The 24,682-nt window shown below is 41.5% G+C and overlaps 3 protein-coding genes across 3 annotated transcripts; all 3 read left to right on the forward strand.

The window, feature by feature from the left end:
- Positions 1–8,380: 8,380 nt before the first annotated feature.
- On the forward strand, positions 8,381–9,600 carry HD556DRAFT_1434626 (uncharacterized protein; the record flags this gene model as incomplete). Its single annotated transcript, XM_041305348.1, has 6 exons — positions 8,381–8,416; positions 8,476–8,543; positions 8,607–8,975; positions 9,057–9,165; positions 9,247–9,327; positions 9,391–9,600. The coding sequence occupies 6 exons, from the start codon at positions 8,381–8,383 to the stop codon at positions 9,598–9,600; spliced, it is 873 nt and encodes a 290-aa protein (XP_041154138.1).
- Positions 9,601–9,828, forward strand: HD556DRAFT_1210582 (uncharacterized protein; the record flags this gene model as incomplete). The annotated part of the gene is made up of 1 exon (XM_041296557.1): positions 9,601–9,828. A coding segment is annotated over one exon (228 nt), but the record flags the coding sequence as incomplete, so codon positions are not given.
- Positions 9,829–17,460: 7,632 nt separating this feature from the next.
- HD556DRAFT_1217122 (uncharacterized protein) lies at positions 17,461–17,697 on the forward strand (the record flags this gene model as incomplete). Its single annotated transcript, XM_041296710.1, has 1 exon — positions 17,461–17,697. A coding segment is annotated over one exon (237 nt), but the record flags the coding sequence as incomplete, so codon positions are not given.
- Between the last annotated feature and the right edge of the window lie 6,985 nt (positions 17,698–24,682).

Here is a 24,682-nt window from a genome sequence, read left to right on the forward strand (position 1 = left end):
ACTAACCATTTCGATGCTTTGGGTCTTTGAAGTTTCCCACACTCAATTTCTTACCCATTTCACTTCCTCAGTACTCAATTCTTGGTTGATTTGTCTGTAAATTTATGTCTATGATACTTAAGATATTTGAAATGTACCCCAGGTTTCTGATTATGAAGATTCAATGTTTTGAAGGCATGGGCCCCTTATCAGGCGAAATGGCAAGTATACACACTAGCTCACAAACTCCAGCCTATTGTGAGCTGATCTTGGTCATAAGAAGCAAGAATATAAGCTATGCTCATTATATATTAAAAGGTTGGATCATGGATGCAAGGGCAAGATACTGAAAATCGTGAAAAAATATCACAAGTGCAATTGTCTATGCTTTGTTCCTGGAAAAGGATCCTGTGTGTCCTGGGCTGGTTATATGATATATCTACTCCGAATATGCTCAGGAATAGACTCCCTACAGTCCTTGAGGTCCAGTCCTACAGGGAAAAAACCCCAGCAGGTGAACCACCAGAAGAGGGGGAGGTACACTATACAATAAAGGATTACCCTATGGTCCTGAGCTCCTGATACATTGTTTCTATTGTTGAATAGATGATTGAGATACTATTCACCTAGAAATGAACACATAGGAACATATTTTGTATTTTTATGTATATATGCAATATCCATTCAAGCACCAAGTCTCAACTACCGATTACCAAGTCCCGACACTTGATAGTTGATAGTCAGTATTCGAGCTCCGAGTGCCAATATTGCCTACCAATATCTCAGTCAAATGATAACCAAACCAAGACCCAAGTTCCAAACCTGACTACTGAATACCAAGTATCAGTACTCGGGACTCGGGACTATTGGCTGGAGTACCCAACTATTGATTCACAGGTACCGAGAATTAGAACCAAGTACTGAGTACCTGACTACTGATTCTCGGGTACCAAGTATCAGAACCGAGTACCGAGTACCCCACTACTGATTCTCGGGTATCAAGTATCAGAACCAAATACCAAGTACTGATTCCCTTGTACCGAGTACCGAGTAACGAGATAACCAATTGACAAGAAAAAACTACCAATACACTCACCTTGGCTCGGACTACAACTTTTGTTCAGGAACTTAAACATAATAATAACTTTCATTTTTCATTATTGCCGATGTTTCAGATTTCTTTAGCTTATATCTCGGTTAAATGATAACTGATGGACAAGAAAAGACTACCAATACACTCCCCTAGACTCGGACTACAACCTTCGGTAAGGAAGTTAAGCGTAATAACAACTTTCATTTTTCATTACCATTTGCCTATATTGACTACCGACCAGTGGCTGAGTGCCGAAGCTTGAAACTTGAAATCGGTGGAAAATGAAATCTCGCAACAATGTACACATGAACATGTTTCATTTCCATAAACAATTCCCCGAGTGTCATGTACCGAGCCCCGAAACCCAAAGCCTGAAGCCCGGACTGTGTTGTCAGGTTAGTACAAGACACTCGGTGAATTGTCAAAGGAAATGAAACATTTTCATGTGTACATTGTCGCGAGATTTTGTTTTCCACTGATTTCAAGTTCCAAGCTTCAGCACTCAGCATCCGGCACTCGGAACTCGGAACTCGGCGCTCGGAACTCAGAACTCAGTGAAATGTCTAAGGAAATAGAAATTTCACAATTCCCTGAGTTAGTACAAGACACTCAGTGAATTGTCAAAGGAAATAAAACATTTTCATGTGTACATTGTTGCAAGATTTCGTTTTCCACTGATTTCAAGTTTTGAGCTTGGCACTCGGCACTCGGCACTCGGCTCGGAACTCGGAATTCGGCGCCCGGACCTCGGAACTCAGTGAAATGTCCAAGGAAATAGAAATTTCACAATTCCCCGAGTGTCGTGTACCGAGCCCTGAAGCCTGAAGCCGGGACTGTGTTGTCAGGTTAGTACAAGACACTCGGTGAATTGTCAAAGGAAATAAAACATCTTCATGTGTACATTGTTGCGAGATTTCATTTTCCACTGATTTCAAGTTTCAAGCTTCGGCACTAATTCGGAACTCAGTGTCTTAATAACCGAGGGTCTTATATAAAGTGTGTAAGAATGTAATGACACCACAATTACACTTGGATAAGACTTCTTGCCAGTCCTCGATTAACACGGTCTACGACTTTTCTTCTTTCGTGGTAGATAACGTGTGAGTTCTTGGGAGGCTCGCTAAACCAATCAGGTGATCAACTTAGCCGGAGCTTTTATGTGTACCTCCAATTGCTTTGTCTAGGATTTGCTACCTAGATTCAGAACTGTGGTCTGAAGTACAAATAGCTTTGCCTAGATTGCACGTTCTAGGCACTGAAATGAACTGGGTAGATTTGACCAAGGCACGAGTTGATCAAATAGGCACGAATAGGAGTAGAGACAAAGGGGTCTCTGTGATATCACGTTGACCAAAGACTGGTTGGTCAAATAGGCACAAATAGCACTGGTGAGACAATGGTCTCAAGAATAATCACGTTGACCAAGGCACGATTTGGTCAAACAAACAGTAAACGGGAGAGACAACGGTCTCTAAAAAATCACGTGGACCAAAGACTGGTTGGTCAAATAAACAGTAACGTAAGCTTCTTATCGTAAGAAACTTGTATTCTCAAGGGATACGTTTCCCTGCACTTGTTCTGCCACAAGTGGGAGATCTTGACAAGTGAGATGTCTTGTTCAACTGAGGGGTTCTCTGAGAAGAAAATTTCCTAGAAGAGGGATCTCTTTTTTTGGGGAGAATGGGCTCTCCTTATATACATTTTGTGTGGGAAAGTAATGTAGGTTCGCAAACAATAAAATAAAGAGAGAACCAATCAGAATATTGGGTGAAACCCAATAAAAGTATAAAATACAAATAAAAAATGGAGCAATGACATCAGAGATGACATCATAGTGGAGCTAGAATATTCTAGAGCCTATGACATCATTATGACTCATACATTACATCATAATTTCCAACAGAATAGTCTAGAACTTTCTGTGGAGCTATATGACATCATTATGACATCATACTCAGAATAATATTTTCTGGAGTATCTGGTAGGTCATAGCATCCTAAATAAAAGAAAATAAAAGAACAATGCTAGAGAAAACAAGATAGAAACAATGATACAAATACAATATGCAAGACACGGGCTTTTTAGATAGGTTTTTGTTAAGCTTTGAGCTTTTCTCAATGGTTTTCTCTAGCCAAAGTGAATAAGCCAAAGGTAAGGCAATACCTTAACCTTCATTTTACTTCACATATAAACTAGGTCATTCTGTGATTCCCATTTAACATATGACTTTTTCTTCTTCTTCCATATAAAACTTGAAATATAGGACCGAGGTTTGATACCAAGGTATGGGGTGACTAGTCTGAGGACTGTGCTAACAGACATAATCTTTTGAGGGTTATTCCTAGTAGTAGTTATGTCCATGCATGATTCCCGTATCATGCAGGACATCGGGACTCGATTTTTGAGATGAAAGACATTTTTCAAACATGTTTGAATCAACCTTTCATATATCCATAAACATTTTACCAACTCCCGAACCCCGAAATTGTGGACTGCCGGGTCTCGGGGGTTGGGGGTCGGTGCTCGGGACTTGGGAAATTTGGGGAGATCAATAAAATTTGATCTACAATAAATTTGATTTACAAACAAATTGATTTACAAACTTTTGAAAGATATGTCGTCTCACATATCGAGTCCTGAGTTCCGGGACCCCCGAACCCCGAACCCCGAGACCCGGCAGTCCACAATTTCGGGGTTCGGGGGTGATCTACAATAAATTTGATTTACAAACAAATTGATTTACAAACTTTTGAAAGATATCTGTGTTGTCTCACATATTGAGTCCCGAGTTCCGGGACCCCCGAACCCCGAAATTGTGGACTGCCGGGTCTCGGGGGTCGGCGCTCGGGACTTGGGAAATTTGGGGAGATCAATAAAATTTGATCTACAATAAATTTGATTTACAAACAAATTGATTTACAAACTTTTGAAAGATATCTGTGTTGTCTCACATATTGAGTCCCGAGTTCCGGGACCCCCGAACCCCGAAACCCGAGACCCGGCAGTCCACAATTTCGGGGTTTGGGGGTGGTAAAATGTCTATGGATATACAAAAGGTTGATTCAAACATGTTTGAAAGATGTCTTACCCGGAACTCGGGACTCGATTTTTGAGATGAAAGACATCTTTCAAACATGTTTGAATCAACCTTTCATATATCCATAAACATTTTACCAACCCCCGAACCCTGAAATTGTGGACTGCCGGGTCCCGGGTTTCGGGGTTCGGGGGTCCCGGAACTCGGAACTCGGTATGTGAGACAACAAAAATATATTTCAAACACGGGTAAGTCAATGTGTTTGTCAATCAACTTGATTGTAAATTATATTTTATTGATCTCCCCAAATTTCCCAAGTTCTGAGTTCCGAGCTCCGGGACCCCTGAACCCCGAAACCCGACACCCGGCAGTCCACAATTTCGGGGTTCGGGAGTTGGTAAAATGTGTATGGATAGATGAAAGGTTAATTTAAACATTTTTGAAAGATATCCCATATGAAATGTCAAGTCCCAAGTTTCGATTTCCGGGTTTCTGGAGTGCCGAGTCCCGAAGCCCGAAGTCCCGAAACCCGGAGTCCCGAAACCCGGAGTTCAAAACTCGGGACTTAACATTTCATATGGGACATCTTTCAAAAATGTTTAAATCAACCTTTCATCTATCCATACACATTTTACCAACTCCCGAACCCCGAAATTGTGGACTGCCGGGTTTCGGGGTTCGGGGGTCCCGGAGCTCGGAACTCAGAACTTGGGAAATTTGGGGAGATCAATAAAATATAATTTACAATCAAGTTGATTGACAAACACATTGACTTACCCGTGTTTGAAATATATTTTTGTTGTCTCACATACTGAGTTCCGAGTTCCGGGACCCCCGAACCCCGAAACCCGAGACCCGGCAGTCCACAATTTCGGGGTTCGGGGGTTGGTAAATCTCGGTTTGGGGTTTTGCACTGAAAATTTGACATTTATACATATCTAGGCTCACCCATATATGTACCCATCTATGTACAATTCCCCCACATCAGCCCACCCATCTATGTATTATCCCCCACGTCGGCCCACCCGTCTATGTAATACATCCTATGTTGGCCCACCCGTCTATATAATTATACCCCACCTCGGCCCACCTGTCTATGTAATAAATATTTTATCACACCCTCGGCCCACCCGTCTATTTGATATCCCTTTCGTCGGCCCACCCGTATATGTAATACTTTTTATGTCGGCCCACCTGTATATGTAATACACCCCGCGTCAGCCCACCCATCTATGTAATATTCCCCTACCTCGGCCCACCCATATATGTAATACACCCCCGTCGGCCCGCCCGTCTATATAACAATATTTGCCTTACATCTCTCTTCAGCCCAGCTGTCTATAATATCCTACTCTACATATTACCCTGATGGGCCCACCCATCTCCATGAATGATCATATTCCCCCGGCCCATCCGTCAACATCAAGGATATATATATCATTGGCATACATGGGCCCACCCGTCTCCATCGGAAATAATATGTGTCCCGGCCCATCTGTCATCATCGAGAATATACACAACATGGGCCCATAATCCGCTGGCCCGTCTCATACGGGATATTATGTAGGTCGGGTGGCCCGTATAATACGGAATTTGTCACTGAAGGGGCTCTTCTTTGCTAGGTTAATGTAAAGCTGTTTGGTATATTCAGTATTATAATTGTCTATTGTCCCCAACAGATGAACCATTGAGATGTAGTGACAGGATGAATGGAGTTGAATGACAAGCAGATACCTAAATTAATGAAGATAGATTCATTATTATGAAATTGATCAAGCGCATCACTGAGTAGCTCTAAAGATAAATAAGAGTGATATGAATATTGAGTGAGATACAGAAAGTCAAGGATCCCTCATACAGCATAAACAAGTCTAACTATGGAAGTGTTGTCAGACAAATGAATGTAAAGATGATGCCAAGTAGAAATCAGCATAGTTGCTAGTGTTCCATTCCACTGACTCATGACAGCACTAAGATGTCTTTCATGAAAAGACAGATGTTATGATTGGGAGGGAGCTGTTTGCAGTGTATATCTATCTTAGTCTCACCGCAAGCTGATTTATTCTAGGTGATAAGATGCTTGACCAGATCTTAGTACAATTAGTGAAGAACATCTGGCATGATCATATGATAGATATTACAGTGCATAAGTTCCTCCCAGAAAGGATGATACAGAGGTTTCACACTTGCCTGTGATATGTAACAGTATCAAAATGAAAGCATAAATAAACGCACTCCAGACCTAGGGTCTGCATCGGTAATATGCCTGAAGATAAATTTACAGAATTATTGACATTCACTAATGTAAATTCATTGACAAATTGTAAATATTTTCAAAGATATGTATGAACAGCCCTCTGAACGGCCCCCTGAGCGGCCCTCTGAGTGGCCCTTTCTGATCAATTTATAGCTACTTTCATATTGATAGACCAGATTTGATTTTGTGTATACAAGTTTGTATGACAATTAGTACCACCTCTGCATTGCATACTTGATTCACTTACTGAAACATCTGCTGCTGCGAGCAGACAAGAACATCCACTTTCCAAGGGTCTCTTTGAGCAACAGAGCCTGAGAGAGCCGAAAATAACAGCTTGGTAGCTTGTGCTATGCCACTAGATGTCGTATTAGCAGGCATGGCAGCAAGTTTCAAGAGCACTACAATTGTGTCAGGCAGAGCGTCAGATAGGTGGTGATTTTTGGGTACTTCCCATGCCCAAATATCTTAGCAAGTAGGACTCTTTTGTTTGTCCAGCTCCACAACTAAACAAAAGTGGTGAAGGGAACACAATCAAATTTGATCATCAATATGAAAGTAGCTGTCACCCATGGTGAACTCTCAAACCCAAAGCAACTACCATGGGAAACAACTGATTTGAACTGATTTGAGCCCATATGAGTTACATGACCATCGTTGGATTCAAGAAGGTGGAAGAAGTTGAGGAAGTGGCCTTGAGCGGCCTATTCTATCTAAAAAGCTCCGAGGTCACCAAAGCGGGTAAAAGTTAACATAGAGTAAGTGTTACAATCACATGCCGCCTTTACTCTATGTTCCCTCTTCACAACTTACCAACATGGTGGAACACCACCAGAAGCCTAGAGCAGTCTGGATGCCGCCAGATACCTAGAGCAGCCTAGGCTGCTATGACATCACCCATGGCCCAGAAGGCCTCCTGATCCCATCATGATGGCTGTCTGCCTCATGTGAAACTAGACCGACGCATGCCGCCTCATGCATTGATGGACTCAGAGGCTGGAGCGCCTCATGTACTTATCTTGACATAGAAGACCTGCTTCATGGCATCTTATCTTTGACTTAGATAGATCCATAGATACAGACTTCTCCTGAACCTTATAGGATAGACCTATATAGCTTAGACACATATCATTGTATTCCTTACTTTGATATACTTGGTATTCCCTAGAACTAGTACAATCCCAGTACTTGGTTTTCCACCAGAACTCCTTTCAGTGTGACCTCCAGTCCCACTGTCTTGACCACACTTCTAAGGCAAGCCGACACTACCTTAGCCATACATCTGTTAGCCCTACAGCTTGACGAGCCGCCGCGCTTACCAAGCTTGTTGGAGGATACCTTGGGCTTCATCCGAGCTTAGAACCCATTGAAGGTGAGGAATCTTGACTATAGGTGAAAACACAAAAAACCTATGGGGACTCTACAGCAAGACCTAGACACAAGAATACGACTCAACCCAAAGGACAGCTACTGAGAGAAGTTTCTCGCTAATAAAATGGAGGGAAATTCTGTCAACTAGACAGGTGCTTAGTAGGCGCGAGAAGATAACATGCACATAAGTGAGGCGAAGGCTCGCGAGATGCGCGCGTGAGCGAGAGGTGTGAGGGTTGTGCGCACATAAGCGGAGGTGCGCTTCAAGCGATAAGGGAAAGAGTCTTCAAAGAATAGTGGAAGCGCAGGTGATAGTCGATAGAGAAGTATAATCAGATTTCTAGCACTGAGGTGGAATATACACTTTGCAGTATTCTGAGATAAGGGGAAAAAGTGGGAAAACTCCTCCTAAAGAACCTCTCCCATCGCGTTCTGCACCTTCAGAAGTCCCCATACACATCGCTACTCTGTCCCTGGTCAAGCCTATTGCTCCCAGCAACCCAATCTTCACATATATCTCTTATCAGTCTCCTATCTAAAGGTCTCCTATCCATTATCCTTGCTTCCCAATGTACTCAGCTCACTTCCTGTGCCGCCTGCACCCTATTACACCCATCCCTAAGCCTTGCATCGCCCTTGCTCCATGTCTGCTAAGACCACCTCCACCAAGTTACCTGCTGTGCTGACAGAGGCCAACTACTCTACCTGGAAAGGTGAGATGAAGGCCTATGCACTAAGGGACTCTGGCTGCTTGTCTCTGGCAAGGAGACTCGGCCTCCAGCCTCTCAGGCTGAGGAACAAGCCAAGTAGGACCAGAAGCAGGACAAGGCTGCAGGTGAACTGTTTCTTCACTGCTCTGCAGACTAAAGGCTGCATTTTGAAGATTTTCAGGATGACCCTATTAAGATCTGGATCACCCTCGAGTCTACCCATGTCCAGCAGCTCCCTGCCCCTCGTTTCAACACCTGGGATGACTTCTTTACCATCAGGAAGCGCCCTGATGAGTCCTTGAGCACTCTCATTGCCAGGATTGAGGAGGGCATGGCTAAGATCCAGAAACTGCACCCCCAGGACTCTAGTAAGCCCTACAGTCTGTCTGACCTTGATGCTGAGCTAGTGTCTATGGCCATGATCTGTGCTCTGGGCAAAGACTATGTCCAATTTGCATCTAGCCTGATCCTCCTCAAGTCCTTGGACAAGAAGGAGCTCAAGGCCGCCTTCCTTGCTGAAGAAACCCAGTGCCATCGACATGCTGATGCTCTTGGAGTGTCCTCTAGCGATTCTGCCCTTTTCTCTGCCCCTGGGGCGCCACCTAGTAGCTGTAAGTGCGGTGCTAATGCTATCTGCGATTTCTGTAAGAAGGCAGGCCATTGCGTGCATAAGTGCTTTGCCATGCAGCGCGCCAGAGAGGTGCACAAGACTAGGCAGGTGCCCAACCAGCCTGGCAAGTCAGGCAGGAGGCCTAGGAATGCTAACAAGGCCTCTGCAGCATCCTCTACCATGTCCCAGCCCTCCCCTGGATCCAATGCCTTGTCCAATGTGTCCTCCAGTGTCCCTGCATCTGCAAACATGTCCTCCACTGTCCAGAATGTGACTGAGTTTGCTGGTAATGCAAGTCTTCGCTCTTTTGACTCCTCTAGTCCTCTACTCTAGCTCGATGCTGACGTTGATTGGAATGCAGACACAGGGGCCACTTCTTATATGACCCCACATCGCCACTATATTCGCAATTACACCCTAAAATGTATGCCAATTCAACTGGCAAACTCTACTATTGTCTATTCAGCTGGGGTGGAGTCAGTGGTCTTTAATCCTGTGTCTGTGGGCCAGGTAAAGAGTCTTAGAGTGGTCGAGTTCACTTGAGTCTTGCATATACCTGATCTTCATAACAATCTCCTCTCAGTCCTGTATTTAACACAAAACTGCGGCTTCTATGTCGATATATCCTTTTCTCACATGACCTTCTGTCGACCTAAGGGCTCTCCTCTCTTCTACACCTCTATCAACTCCAATAACACTGCATTTCTGGATGGCACCACCTCTCCCATGACCGAGTTTGCTTCCCCAGCATCTACATATCCCATGGACATTGCCCCCAATCTCCGTCTCTCTCGATCTCAATTGCCTCAAACTGCTAAGGAGGTGTCTTTCATGTGTGGTGTGCCCTATCTTGCTGCTGTTGGTGCTCTGATGTATCTAGCCACCACCACTCGACCTAACATTGCCTACACTGTAGGTGTCCTTGCCAGATTCAACTCAAACCCAGGTGTCGCCCACTGGCAGGCTGTCAAGCACCTCCTTCGCTATATCAAAACCAAGTGCTTGTCTACAAGCCTGACCCCCACTCCACTGAGTTGTTCTCCACATTCTCTGATGCTGATCATGGCGGTTGCAAAGACACTGGGCGCTCTACTGGCGGTTATCTTGTCAAGATAGGCACTAGTGCGGTCTCCTGGAGCTCCAAGCTTCAAGGAGTCATTGCTCTGTCTACTACTGAGGCAGAGTACATCACTGCAGTTGAGGCAGGTAAGGAGATCAAGTGGATGTGCAAACTGCTGTTGGAATTGGGTTTCCCAGCGGGCGCGTCGTCTGTTCTCAGGATAGACAACCAGTCTGCTATCTCTGTGGCCAAGCACCCGGAGCATCATGGACATATGAAGCAGCTGGACTTGTGCTTTTACTGGCTGTGTGATGAGGTAGACAAACAGGTAATCTCCTCCGCCTTTGTCCTCACTGCAGAGCAACCTACAGATATTCTGACCAAGGCCCTGCCTCGAGTCAAGGTGGACTTGTTCTGTCAAATGATGGGACTTGTCCTATTAGGGGGGAGCTCTTGATTGTGAGAGGTGCACAATCAGGGAGGAGTGTTAGTTATATGATTATTCACCTGTACAGTACACATTTCTATGTCTTTTATGTGTCTTATTGTGTCATCATACTCATAGTATTATTCCTGACACTTTACTTACTATTTACATGGCCCCTTACCCAAGTATGTGCCCTTAATTTCAGAATGATGTCCGGAGAAAGTCCAAGGACGTCCGAAGGACATCCAAAGCACGGGAAAGTTCAGAAGGACTTTCCGGACGAGTGCCAGAAACTTCCGGATGAGTGCGGGAAAGTTCCGGAGGAATTTCCGGAAATTACAACGAGGTTTTGTCCTGATACGGATACATGTAATGGCTACTTAGGATAAGTCCTAAGTAGAAGCAAACAGAGGAAAGGCTGCAAGGATAAAGTCCGAAGCAGAATAGGTCCGGAGCACCGCGGGAAAGTTCCAGAGGAACTTCCGGAAACTCGGAGGAATGGAGGATTGGATGAGCGGAGGATCAGAGGATTGGAGGAGCAGAGCTCCGGCCTAGGGAATTCCTCCCTAGGCCTGAGATGGATAATGACTAAGTCGGAGGACTAGAACTGATATGAGGACTTAGTGTGAAGACTAGTGTGAGGACTAATATGTGATATTCAGACTAAGGAAATACAGGAGTATCTACTGGGGTTTATATACTAGAGGCAAGTCTGTGCAGATCAGTAAGCAGAGGGGTAAGGCTATGTACGAACATGTGGAAATGTATTAGAAAATAAGATGGATCATAGGAAATGAACTCAGAGATGAAAGTCATACAAGGATCAATAAGCAAAAGGGAAACAGAGATAACCGAAGACCAGACACAGGTGATTACCATAAGGGGATGAGTGCTGATTTAAGGTTTGGGTTTGGATATGAAGCATAGGTCGGATCCGGAGATCCAGAGATGTGGATATCAGATCTGGCATCCGGATATCAGATGCAGGAGTACAGGGATCCGGACAGATAGAGGATTGGGTCTGGAGACATGGACATGAGGTCCGGATGAGGCGTGGGAACATCATCGGATGTTGGTCTGGAATGCGGGATATGACAGACTGGAAAATTGACCCTGTCTGAGAAAAAAGGTCTAAGCTAGTGCAACTCAATAATATGTCTAATATTTCTGTGGAACAGAAAAATAAATGTAATATAGGCTAATCAGTGAACTTATCAGTTAATTTAATTCAGTGAGACTGTCAGAATTGTGAAATAATGTAGGTATACAACACAAAGTGGTGCCATGTGGCTCCAAACTGATATATTTATGTTGTAGTCATGCACTGCCTAGTCTGCTCTACTTGGTGACAAGTGTATTCAATCCTAAAAGGAAAGCATCTGAATATCCACAGTCTTGTCCTTTCACCTATTGTTTGATTCACTCAGTGTTTCCTGCCATATCCCTGGCGGGTTTCCACTTTTTTTTGAAACTGACAATACTTGTGTATCTTCGAATTGAACCCCCTCTCAAACCACCGGGCTAACCACCCATCTCACAAACCGTCAAACTGCCTCCTAAATGAGGAAAACCATCCACCCAACCATCTACTTAACTGCCTACCACCAAACATATCCGCTATGATTCCTCATCAGACTCAGACACAGATACGACAATACCTTATCCTCTTTCATGTAACATAATGAAATCGGCCGATGTTGAACAGTCAGCACCAAGCAAGCCACCGAAGCTGCTGGCAGGTGAACTAACACCTGAAGCCGCACATGACTGGGATAACACATGCACAACCTACTTTATGCACAAAGAAATAGAGGAAAAGAATCAAGTAAAAATGATTGTGTTCGGCATGCTCGACACACGATTGCATACATGGTATCTGACACAGAAAGCCACCCTAGACGCTGGAACTTTCCCACAGTATATAACGGCATTGAAGGACACGTGGTGTCATATCCCGTATTCTGGACCTACATCCGACAATATTCCCACGCCTCATCCGGACCTTCGGACACCCTATCCATGTCTCCAGTCCTCTATCCATCCGGATCCCCGCACCCCTGCACATCCACATCCACATCCACATCCCTTTACCTCCATACCTCAGCTAGCCTGCATCAGTCATCCTTTGTCCCATCACCCTAATGTCATATCCCATATATCCACGCGTCTCATCTGGACGTCCGGTCCGATCCGGTCCGATCTGATCTGATCCGATATACGATAAGCTTCCTAATTCAATTCCTGTGCATATAACGTTAACACAGCCTATTCCTCTATTTGGTATTCCTTGTCCTCGGTATCTCGGTTATACTTACTACCGATATGCTTACTGATCCGTTAACCTATGCTTCATTTCCGACTCGCGCTTGATAACATTGCTTATGCTTCATACATAGCCTCGGACGCTTGCTTACTGATCTTTCCGTTATTTCCTTAGTATATAAACTCTTGTATATGTCCTGTAGTTCCTCAGTCTGAATATCATATTAGTCCTCGCACTAGATCTCACTCTAAGTCCTCACATCAGTTCTAGTCTATCGACTTAGTCAATATCCATCTCGGGCCTAGGGAGAAATTCCCTAGGCCAGAGCTCCGCTTATCCGCTCATCCGCTTATCCGCTTATCCGATCCCCGCTCATCCGCTCATCCGATCCTCCGACGTTTCCGGATGTTCATCCGAAACTTTCCCGCGGTCCTCCGGACCTATTCTGCTTCGGACTTTGTCCTTGCAGCCTTTCCTCTGTTTCCTTCTACTTAGGACTTGTCCTAAGTAGCCATTACACATATCCGTATCAGGACAAAACCTCATCGTAATTTCCGGAAGTTCCTCCGGAACTTTCCCACACTCGTCCGGAAAGTCCTTCCGAACTTTCCCGCGCTTCGGATGTCCTTGGACTTTCTTCGGACATCATTCTGAAATTAAGGGCACATACTCGGGTAAGGGGCGCAGCGCACGAGCTGAAGCCAAGCCCCTCGGAATCAGTCCTACCCTTTGTGCACGGTCTTAACACGTGGTTAGAAACCCACTGGGACTCCAAGTTATGCAAGAAGGTCCTAGGTTCACAACAAGGCAACCAAAGCTTCTACAAATGGGCTCTCGAACTACAGAACCTCAACGCGCTACTATACGGCAACACAGCTCACCTGTCAGACGAAAAATTGTGCAACCAGCTTGAAGCAAATATGTCCAATGAGTTGACTACCCCCGTCCTCAGAGCCAAGCTCGCCACGACTCTGACTTAAAGAAATGGATTGAGGAAGTCAAACAACTTGACGACAAACACCTTGAAGAAGTTGCTTCACACAGAAAGATAGCGGAAGAGCTCTACAAGGCCTCTAGACGTACAATGCAACAGACAGGAAGAACATCATCCCAGAACACTTGTGCATCCAGCTCGTCCTCCTCGGCTCGTCTCGGACCTCTGACACAGACCGAGCATGCCCTGCTCAACGAGCACAGCAACTGCTACAAATGCCAAAAATTCTATGTCCCCCACTGATCAAGGGAATGTACCAATGGCCCACCTAACCCTTCCACATACAAAACATTGACGGAAGGAGACACAGCCGTGGCCAAACCCAAATCATCCAAACCAACAAAACCTGTCGCTACCGTGATCACCATCGGAGCGGTGATGCCTTCCTCTGTGATCGAAGAAGGATCAGATTCTGATGATGACATGTACGTAGCTCCATTCAAAACTCCCCATTTTATTTGACCCTGCCTGTTGACGGGGCCTTCCTCTACCTCTTTTGAGCACATAGACGCATTGATTGACCATGGGTCACACCTAGTTCTTATTGACGACGAGCTTGTAATGAGACTTGGTCTACGAAGACGCAAACTGCATACTGTGATTGAAGCGAGCTCAGTGTTTCTTGCTGACTCCAATTCCTCTTTGAAATTTCACAAATATGTTGATCTGTCTCCATCGTCTGTTAATCATGACTGGTGTTTGCGTACGATACGCGCAATTATCATGCCCAAGCTTGTAGTGCCCCTGCTTCTGGGGGGGCCATTCTTATCACACAATTCTCTCATTATAGATCACACTTTATGGACCTGCATCGACAAAAATTGTCAATATGACCTTTTACATTCCCCCAAGTACATGAAACACATACCAGTCCCGCTTCCCTTGCATCATGATGTATTACATCTACGTAAAGGTGTTATCAATGAGCTTTGTTCTGTCCTAGATATGCGCCTAAGTGACAATGAAAAAACACACAACTAGCAAGGCCCCGAACATCGCCTCAAGACTTCGTCAATGAATTGATACTCTAGCATTCATCAAGAAACAAAGAACAGCTACAATGACTGGATGCCAAAATGCGCCGGAAGTTCGAGGACCGTTTCCCTGACAACATACCGCACATTGACCACCTCCCAACTGACGTGGTCCATCGTATTTGACTCAAGGACCCCAACAAGATAATACAATGCCGCTGCTACAACACTCCACGGAAATATCGCGAAGCTTGGGAAGCCCTACTGGACCAACATGTGGCAGCAGGTCACCTGAGGCCCTCGTCGAGTCCCTTCGTATCACCAGCATTCCTGATCCCAAAGAAGGATCCAATGGCTCTACCTAGGTGGGTCAATGACTACTGCACGCTAAATGCAAATACTATACCAGACAACCACCCACTGCCACAAATTAATGAGATTCTGCGAGACTGTGCAAAAGGTAAGATTTTCAGGAAATTTGATATGACAAACTCATTTTGTATCCATCCCGACGACATCAAGTACACAGCGATCAACATGCCAAAAGGTCTTCACGAATGGATGGTGATGCCTCAAGGCAGAAGGAATGCACCAGCAACCCATCAGCAGAGGATGTACATCGCCTTACGACCGCTGATTGGGAAGATCTGCCACGTGTACCTAGATGACATCATCATATGGTCCCAATCAGTAGCCGAACACGTGAAAAATGTACAACTGGTACTGGAAGCGCTCAGGAAAGCGAGCCTCTTCTGCTCACCAAAAAGACTTCTCTCTTTTGCACAGAGATCAAGTTCCTAGGACACCGCATCTCAGCACAAGGAATAGAAGCAGACACCTCAAAGGCACAACATATCCTAGACTGGCCCGCGCCAAAATCAACAAGCAATGTTTGCTCGTTCCTCGGACTTGTAAGATACCTCGAACAGTTGCTGCCTCACCTTGTGGATCACACGTGAATACTGACATCTCTGACGACAAAATCCGCGGAATTGGAGTGGCCCGGTTGGACAAGCCACCACCAGAAGGCATTCGACAGCATCAAAAAGCTCATCATTGGGCGTGACTGCCTGATTACCATCAATCACAACAACCTAGAACAGAACCAGATATTTGTGACTTGTGACGCTAGCGATTGGCACACAGGTGCTATGCTGAGCTATGGACCGACAGCAAAAACTGCATGACCTGTTGCATTTGACTCAATGCAGCTGCGCAATGCGCAACTCAATTATCCCGTCCATGAGAAAGAACTCCTGGCCATAGTGCAAGCACTCAAGAAATGGAGAATTGAACTATTAGGTATGCCATTCACAGTGTACACTGACCATAGGACCCTGGAATGCTTCATGACACAATGAGAACTCTCATGATGGCAAGCTCATTGGCAGGGATTTTTCAGACAATACAACTTTATGATAAATACATACCTGGAGAAGAAAACGAGGTAGTGGACACCTTATCAAGATTACCTCCCGAACCAGAAGAAATACCAACATACACAAGACAAGCAATGAACATTCCGCAGACACTGACAAACCATGTGAAACCGATGGCACTAGTGCTATCCATAACACCCAACACGACACTAATGAAAGATATAACAAACAGCTGCCTCACAGACCCGTGGTACGTGAAGCTATCCAGACTGGTCAGCTCCCTCCCAGGCCTATGAAAAGAACATGGACTACTGTATCTGAATGATCGACTTGTCATTCCACATATGACACACCTTCGCGAAACATTGTTTTGATTGGCCCATGATGACCTTGGCCACTTCAGCATTGACAAATGATATGCAGCCCTAAGAAATTTGTACTATTGGCCAAACATGCATAAGGATCTCAAAGAAAGCTATATACCATCATGCACCAACTGCACAAGAAACAAAAACCGAACCACGAAACCACCAGGCCCTCTTCACCCACTACCAGTGCCTGATGGTTGCAGCAAATCAATAGTGATTGACTTCATCGGCCCTCTACTGAAAGAACAAGGATTCGACAGCATCATGACCATCACGGATCGCCTAGGAGCAGACATAAGGTTGGTACCATGCTGAATGGACATGAACGCACAGGACATAGCCAACCTATTCTTCAACAACTGGTACTGCGAGAACAGTCTCCCTCTGAACATCATGTCTGACAGGGACAAAATCTTCACAAGCAAGTTCTGGAAGGCCCTCCATAAGCTGACTGGTGTCCGCCTGAAGATGTCCATGCCATACCACCCACAAACAGATGGCGCAAGCAAACAGACAAACAAAACGGTGAACCAGGCACTTTGATTCTTCGTAGATCGCCATCAAAGTGGCTGGGTTGATGCACTGCCAAAAGTAAGATTCTGAATGATGTGCTTCACTAACACATCGACAGGGTACTCCCACTTTCACCTGCACCTTGGGAGATCACCACGACTCCTGCCACCACTAATACCGGAAGACATACAGCATACTCACGAGATGTTCCCAATTGATCTATCAAACGCGCTAGACGCAATCATGAAACTAAAGACCGACATAGCAGATGCGCAGGATGCACTACTGGCAATAAAATCAGACAAGCAAACACAACAAACAAAAGATAGGATGATGAACCTATGTTCAACATTGGAGACTTGGTGTATCTCTCCACAGCCCATCGAAGACGTGAATGCCTCCACGGAAACGAGAGAAGGATAGCAAAGTTCATGCCACACTTCAATGGGCCTTACAAGATCGTATTGGCGAACCCTGGGACATCAACTTACATGCTCGACATGCCAGCACATACCAATATCCTGCCCACCTTCCATGCTTCAGAACTGAAGGGCCACATCCAAAACGACAAGGACTTGTATCCCTCACGTGAACAAAAATGGCCAAAACCCTTCATCACAACATCTGGTGCTGAAGAATGGGAGATAGAGAAGATTATAGAGAAGAGACCTCGAGGACACGGCTTCTGATATCTCGTACGTTGGCACAGCTATGGTCCTGAAGCAGATGTATGGCCGGCAGGACAGGAGTCAGAAGGTTGCGAAGTGCTAGAAGAGTACAACACCAAATGAAAGTTTTAAAAGTTGGGAGGGTGTAAGCCTGCTGCTTACGACATCCTTCAATCACATGACTTCCCCTATATATTACTCCATTTAGATGATGTTCCCCTCAGGCTCGGGTTAACCACTTACCATCACTTACCCATTTATATCACACTCTGAATATTCACAGTCTTGTCCTTTCACCTATTGTTTGATTCACTCAGTGTTTCCCACCATATCCCCGGCGGGTTTCCAGATAGGTGGAGAGAGAAGAAAAGAGGAAGAAATAAATAAAAGTAAATCAACCTTAGACAAATAAAAGCAAATACAATACACACACAGGACTCAACAAAACACAATTAAATTTAAAGGCTAATAGCTGTGATTTCTGTGACAGGGTTTTGTCTTTTTTTTTTCTGCTTTTATCCTACAATTTTGTAGCATTTATTAAAATGTTTGTTTTTGGACTCTTGAGATTTTTGAGCCATACATTGTGTGACACTTGCAAGGCCATCACTCTGCATCATATTTCGTGCTCTCAATTCTATGACTTACTTGTGCTATCTTGCTCATTGCTAATAATCTTCAAACCATAAGTAGAAAGTTAAGGATCTCTTTTTAAAATTAGGAAATTCTTTAATTGAGAGGAGTTTGTACCTTGGGGCAGCCTGGAAATCTATAAAACATTAATATAGAGTAATTTAATCACTGCTACTAATGATTTCAGCCTTGGAATATCCATCAAGTTTATCTCTGTTATCAAAAATCATTACAAAAGACATAGGCTACACAACATTATACATAACAGATATTCAAGATCCAGATTTCAAGTGAAGAAGTACCTATGAGATTTGTAAGTTCTCATTCAATCAAACCATATTTACATGTATCATTTGCTTTAGATCTGATAATTGGAAATATTAGTCACTACAGGCATTTTTCCATCTTCTTCCACCAAACATCCAAAAAACATTGATTGAGAAGATAGAAATTTCCCCCTATTTTACCTATTCAAACATTAAAAGAAATTAGTTTGTGTATCAATGATTTTCTGTGTGGGACATGATGCAAAAATTAGTCATATTCCTTGAAGTATTTTCCATCTATCGTCTTCTAAATAGCAGCTTATAATAATATTGATTTTCTTTTCTGTGTTTTTGAAATATACACAGAACATTTAAGACTTATATTAGGCAACTTAGTAGGAGTTGCTTACATTCTAAATAAAGAAGTAACTCACACAACAAGTATAGAACCTATATATAAAAAGGAATACATTGAAATTAAAAATTACCACTCTATAACCTTGCCAAACACAGATCATAAAATACCCACTAAAGTGATTATAATATAACTAGCATATAAAGCCCACTTTCTAACTTATCCAGACCAAAGCAGCTTCATTTCTTAATACTCAATTTTCAACCCTATCATGTAGGCTAGCTAAGATAATAATGAAATACACAAATATCACTAAAGAAAATGGAGCACTCATAATTTAGTTAGTACATACTTTTAGTTTATAATATGTTATCCTAGTTGTCACTACACCAAAAATAGGTTTATTCATGACATTGGTCAAAAATTGCAAAGATTATCTACAGATTGTTGAAGTCATATAGAAGTCATATACTTAACATTATTATCATACAGACTAATCCACTTGTAACTCTATGCTACTATCAAATGCTAAAGTCTCTCATACCTTGTTCTTAGAATTGGATCTGCCCTAATTGTGTTAATTAATATCATAATTATGTTGTAGGTGTCATAGAACAGTTTAGCCAATGCATTGACAGCTTCAAATCTGCTCATATAATGTGTTTTAATTGCATTCTGTACTACAGCCCTACCAAGGGCAAAGGTGCTGTAAAGTCAAAGTGGATCAATATACACATATAGAGCCTTTTTGTCATATAATGTTGATGATTATTTCAATAAAGTGTTGACTTCTAAAAACTAACATTGTTTGATGTCATCATCATCCTAAGTTTAGTGAAGTAAAATAAGTGCTAGCAACAGGTGAAAATAAAATAAAAATACACTAATTCAAATTTGGGCAAAAAATTAAGATCCTTTAGTAGGATGAGAACTACTGCAATTTTGTATGCTACCTCCTCTCTATGTTTTGCAGAGATGAGTAGCTATAAGTTAAGAGCTGTCTAAACCATAATTGCAGCATAATCTCTAAACTTCTACTATATGTTTGACATGCAGGATATCAGTTCTTTGTAAAGAGCTTTCTTTTTTCAAAATAATTTATATTGGACTTTAAAAAAGTGTCAGTGGATAGTATAATGTATTGAGGATTCACCTTGACTGATGATGGAAATCCAGGTCTTCTTAATAATAGCCTCTTATTTTTTTGCACTAATGAAATACCATCTCTTTTCTGCATCATCATACAATATAGCTTCTCTCTAGTAGCATGCTTAATGATGTTGATGGTAGGTAGGTTTGTTGAGCTTCATAATAAATGATGTGTCAGGAGCTTGATTGTCTGGCACTAGCACTAGACTTGGAGCATGTGCTGGTGTTTAGATTTCAAGTTCCTTGCAAAGCTTGAGATAAAGTCTGAGTACTATTATGAGACAAAGAAATATAAGTGGCTTCACTTAACCTAGGAGTATAAAGTATCTCAAGTAGCTCTTAATTATTGGCATCAACAGAAGGATAAAGATGTTGAGATCTGCATTCATGAAGTGGATATATGAGTGCACAAAATACATTTGTAGGTGCTCAAAAATCTAATTCTATCAGATGATGCAGGATAGCAGTGCCTCAGTATCAGATGAAGCTATGTGAGCTGTCTGTTGTTGTATCACTTTTATATTTTTAACTGTCTTGTTTTTTTTGTTAATTATTGCTTTTCAGAAATGTCCCTTCAAGATAGAAAATGTGTGTTCAATATGAACATGAATCTAAATAATTTAAAATCATTAAAAAATACCAACCTTAGAGAGGTAGTAATTGAATATCTTCTAATTCTTTGTTAACTGTTTATTTTAAGGCTTCTTGAATGGAGCAATACATCATGACTTTAATGGAAACACAACAGCTCAAGTTTGAACATAAAAATTTGGAGCTAACTTGCAGTGATTAATGCAAAAATTAAGTACTTTTTTCAAGTTTTCATTCTGATTCAAGGTACTTAAGTCACAATCAAATCTCTTAGAAATTGACTCAGTTGTTTACAGGTCATGCAAGAATATTGGCAATGCATGCACTGTCTCATTTAAGATCCCAGAAAATGATCTGAAGGCAAAGAAGAAAATCAAAAGCACACATTTTAAAAAATATGCGCTCTCACTTAGGTGTTGCAAAGATTGGCCTTGTGTGTTCTTGAATGACAGTTTTTGCTGTCCCTTTTACTATCGCGGGTGCTTAGTGTCTGGCCACCTTGATTATATACAAAGGCATTATGGCAAATGTCATGTTAGTCCAGTCTCTGGTGATACACTGCAGAGTATATATGATTTAATTTTTGATGAATGAATGTCATTTTCCTTAGGAGAATATGTAGTAAATAAAGAAGCAAATTTATAGTGGACACTCTCAGAATAACCAAAAGAATGATCAACAAGGAAAAAGTTACTTGATAGCCTAAGGAATACATAGATTTCCTATTATAAAATATCTCTTTATAATAATCAGATTTTATAAAAAGATTCATAATTGGACCATCAATAGCCAAAAAGTCACTCTGAACAAGTTCATAACTAGGCAAATTTACAAGTCAGGTTAGTGTTTTCAGAGTAAGCTGCTAGACAGCAGATTCATTTGTCATGAGTATTAAGTACTACAATCATCACATAATGAGTTTAGACTACTGAGCCAATACTTACACCTGTCCATTGAGTAACATCCTCAACAGTAATTGTATTGCCATAGTGACCTACATAATTCAGGACAATAGTGAGCTAGATGGGAACAGAGAGCTGAGAATTGTTGGACTTGAGGCATGGGAACGTCGTCGGATGTTGGTCCGGAATGCGGGATACCTAGCCTGGTCTGTGCGCACCATATGGACTATTTAAGTACAGTAGTTACCACTTGTATTCTCCACTTTAATCTACTGGGTTTTATATGGACACCCTCTACTAAGGAATCTACCTTAGTAGTCTTGAAACCATCATTCTAAGGCAGTCCCTAACACTGTCCTTAGCCTAGAATCTTGATCCTATATTCATAGGAAGACTCTGCTCTACACTTGATTTGACTATTCAGTCATTGTAGAAAAGAACAACCCCAGTTGTAACAAAAGATATAAGGGACTATATGAATTTAGCACCCCCAATCTCAGGGAAAACCCCAAGGGAAATTAAATGTGGATGGAGGGCTAAGAGGAGAAGGGGAGGGTGCATCAAAATACTATTGTGTTCCCTGCTGGTGTGCTTCAAAAAGCTATTGCAATGGCTACAGCACTCAAAGAGCACATTAATTGACATAGGCTGGCTACCACACCTATATGTTTGACACTCCATTGGATAGAAGGTAAAAGCAAATAAAATTTTGAGACAAAAGATACAGAACACTGAAAGAACTAGATATGCAGTTGACAATAGTTGGCATGCAACATTTGAGTCAAGTTCATAGTATCCAGGGTCAATAACATGATCATGATAGATATGTGTAGTCGACATGTAACATCAACTTCATGTTCAGCAGTCTTGATGTCAAACACTAAGTGCTCAATGACAGTGAGGAGATCCATAGAGTCAAATGCTAGGTGTTCAACTGTGTGCTAGAGGTGAAACTTAAACACTATGTGTGTGTTAGCGGTAGTCCTAATGTTGACACTAAATACTAAGTGTTCAATGACAATAAATGTTCTGTACTCATCTGCATTTGTCTTGGCTTAATTATACTTATAGGTTTACCCTTGTAGTTCCCCAATTTCTAAGTTTATTGTTATTAATAAGAAATGAAATCTATAAAAGTTATAATTTTCAACTATTCAAATACTTATATTGCAGTAGCTAAATTATATATTAAATACAATTTAATTTACCTAAACTCATTATTAATTATTATATTTTAGATATAGGAGAAGATAATTTCACTTGAGAAAACAATTCAAAACTTAAATAATACATTATATAATGAATTGTGTAACTAAGTTTTATTATTTTCTTACTATTAGTTCTTATGAAAGTAAAATTATTCTGTTTATCTATGTAATACTCAGAGTATAGTGAATATATAAATCACTATCTACTATATTGCACAGTAACTTAAGGTCATTATAGTTTTCAATTTAAGATAAGATATATATAGTATGAAAGTACTTAGGATAATTAATTTTAAAAATATGTAAGTTAATAAAGATACTCAAAATGATATATCACTCACTATAGTAGCTGTTACTATTAACCTAGATATGAGCATTATGATAATATATAACCTTGATATATAATATTATTCCAAAGTAGAAACTTTGAATTATAGTAAAAGTTTCTAGTTAATGATGACTTTGGTTTGTACATTCTTTTTTATTTATTCTTTTATACTAATGATCTTTGCTGATCTTTGCCAATGTGAGCATTTTGAAAACTGCTACTCTAGGTATTGTCTTAGTAAACTTAGCAATATTGAGAGAATTGGTTTTACTGCCACAGTGGTTTTATAGACCTTCTTTGCCTAATACAAATTGATAACTCATTACTAGCTTAGAAAAGTTTTTAAGTTTGTCAATTTTAAAGTATGATTAATTTTTCTCATTATTTATAATAGAAACTATATATACTTATATTGATTTATCAAATGAACATGAAGGGAACCTTATTGCTTTATATATTGTTTAAGCTAACTAGAGCCTAAGGCTCATAATGTATACAATAGAAGAAGCTAGTATCCACAAAGTTAGTATAAGATACTATAAGATATAATAAATGAAATGTATATTTTAGTAGAGTTATTAGATTGATATTAAGATGGTTAAGGACCAAGTGTAATACAAGTGTTTATAAAGTTGTTCTTTTAAAAACATAGTACTCCTACATATATATGATGTTTTATAAGGGCAATTGATGTTGTTGGCCTCCAAAATAACTACATATACTCATTGAGGTATAAGGTCTTTGCAAAATAACTCAAGAATATTTGATTTATCTGATCTGCTCTATTTACAAAGGTTTAGAAATCATAGAGAAGAATCAAGAAGATAGTAGCTCTACTGTAGAGGAGATGAATGAGCATGCTTATAATGCAGACCATATAACATATTAGTAATGATGAGCCAGATAGCAGATAGAATAAGTTATATCATGAAGGAGTTATTATTCCTTGATTTGTCAAGAATCAAAGCTTGAAATGAGGTTATCTGTGAGTGAAATAATGGTTGAATAGGTGCAGACACAGGTGCAAAGCCTACATACATGAAACCATAAATTCAACAACAAATAATAAAATACTAACTATCAAACTCATGCTGATGTCTTTAATGATCTGATTGAACACTAATAATTGTACAAATGCAAAAGGGATAGTCTGTAAAACATTAGCATCATTATTGGAGACACTGTGCTATACAGAAATAGGTTTGAAATGAGCTTAAATAGTCTTCATAGCAAATTATTGTATTAGGCTATCAGAAGAACATATGTCACATGATGCTGTATGTATATGGATCCAGATTAGAAGATAATTTAATAGTCTGCATGGTTATGAAAGAAAAGAGTATATTGGGTAGCTGAATTTTATTGTGATAGATGACCTATGCTTTACTTACTGCTAACTGGGTAAGGTCCATTAATATTGTATGAACCCACACTAGCAAAAATGACCCAACTTTCACTGTAACCATGTTCAAGTCTAATACTTCTAAGTGAGTACCCAAAATCTCAGCCAAAGCCAAAGCTATATAAGATACATTCAACAAACAAAA

Source organism: Suillus plorans, assembly GCF_016647745.1.
Source record: "Suillus plorans strain S12 chromosome Unknown HD556scaffold_88, whole genome shotgun sequence".
Classification (NCBI taxonomy): domain Eukaryota; kingdom Fungi; phylum Basidiomycota; class Agaricomycetes; order Boletales; family Suillaceae; genus Suillus; species Suillus plorans.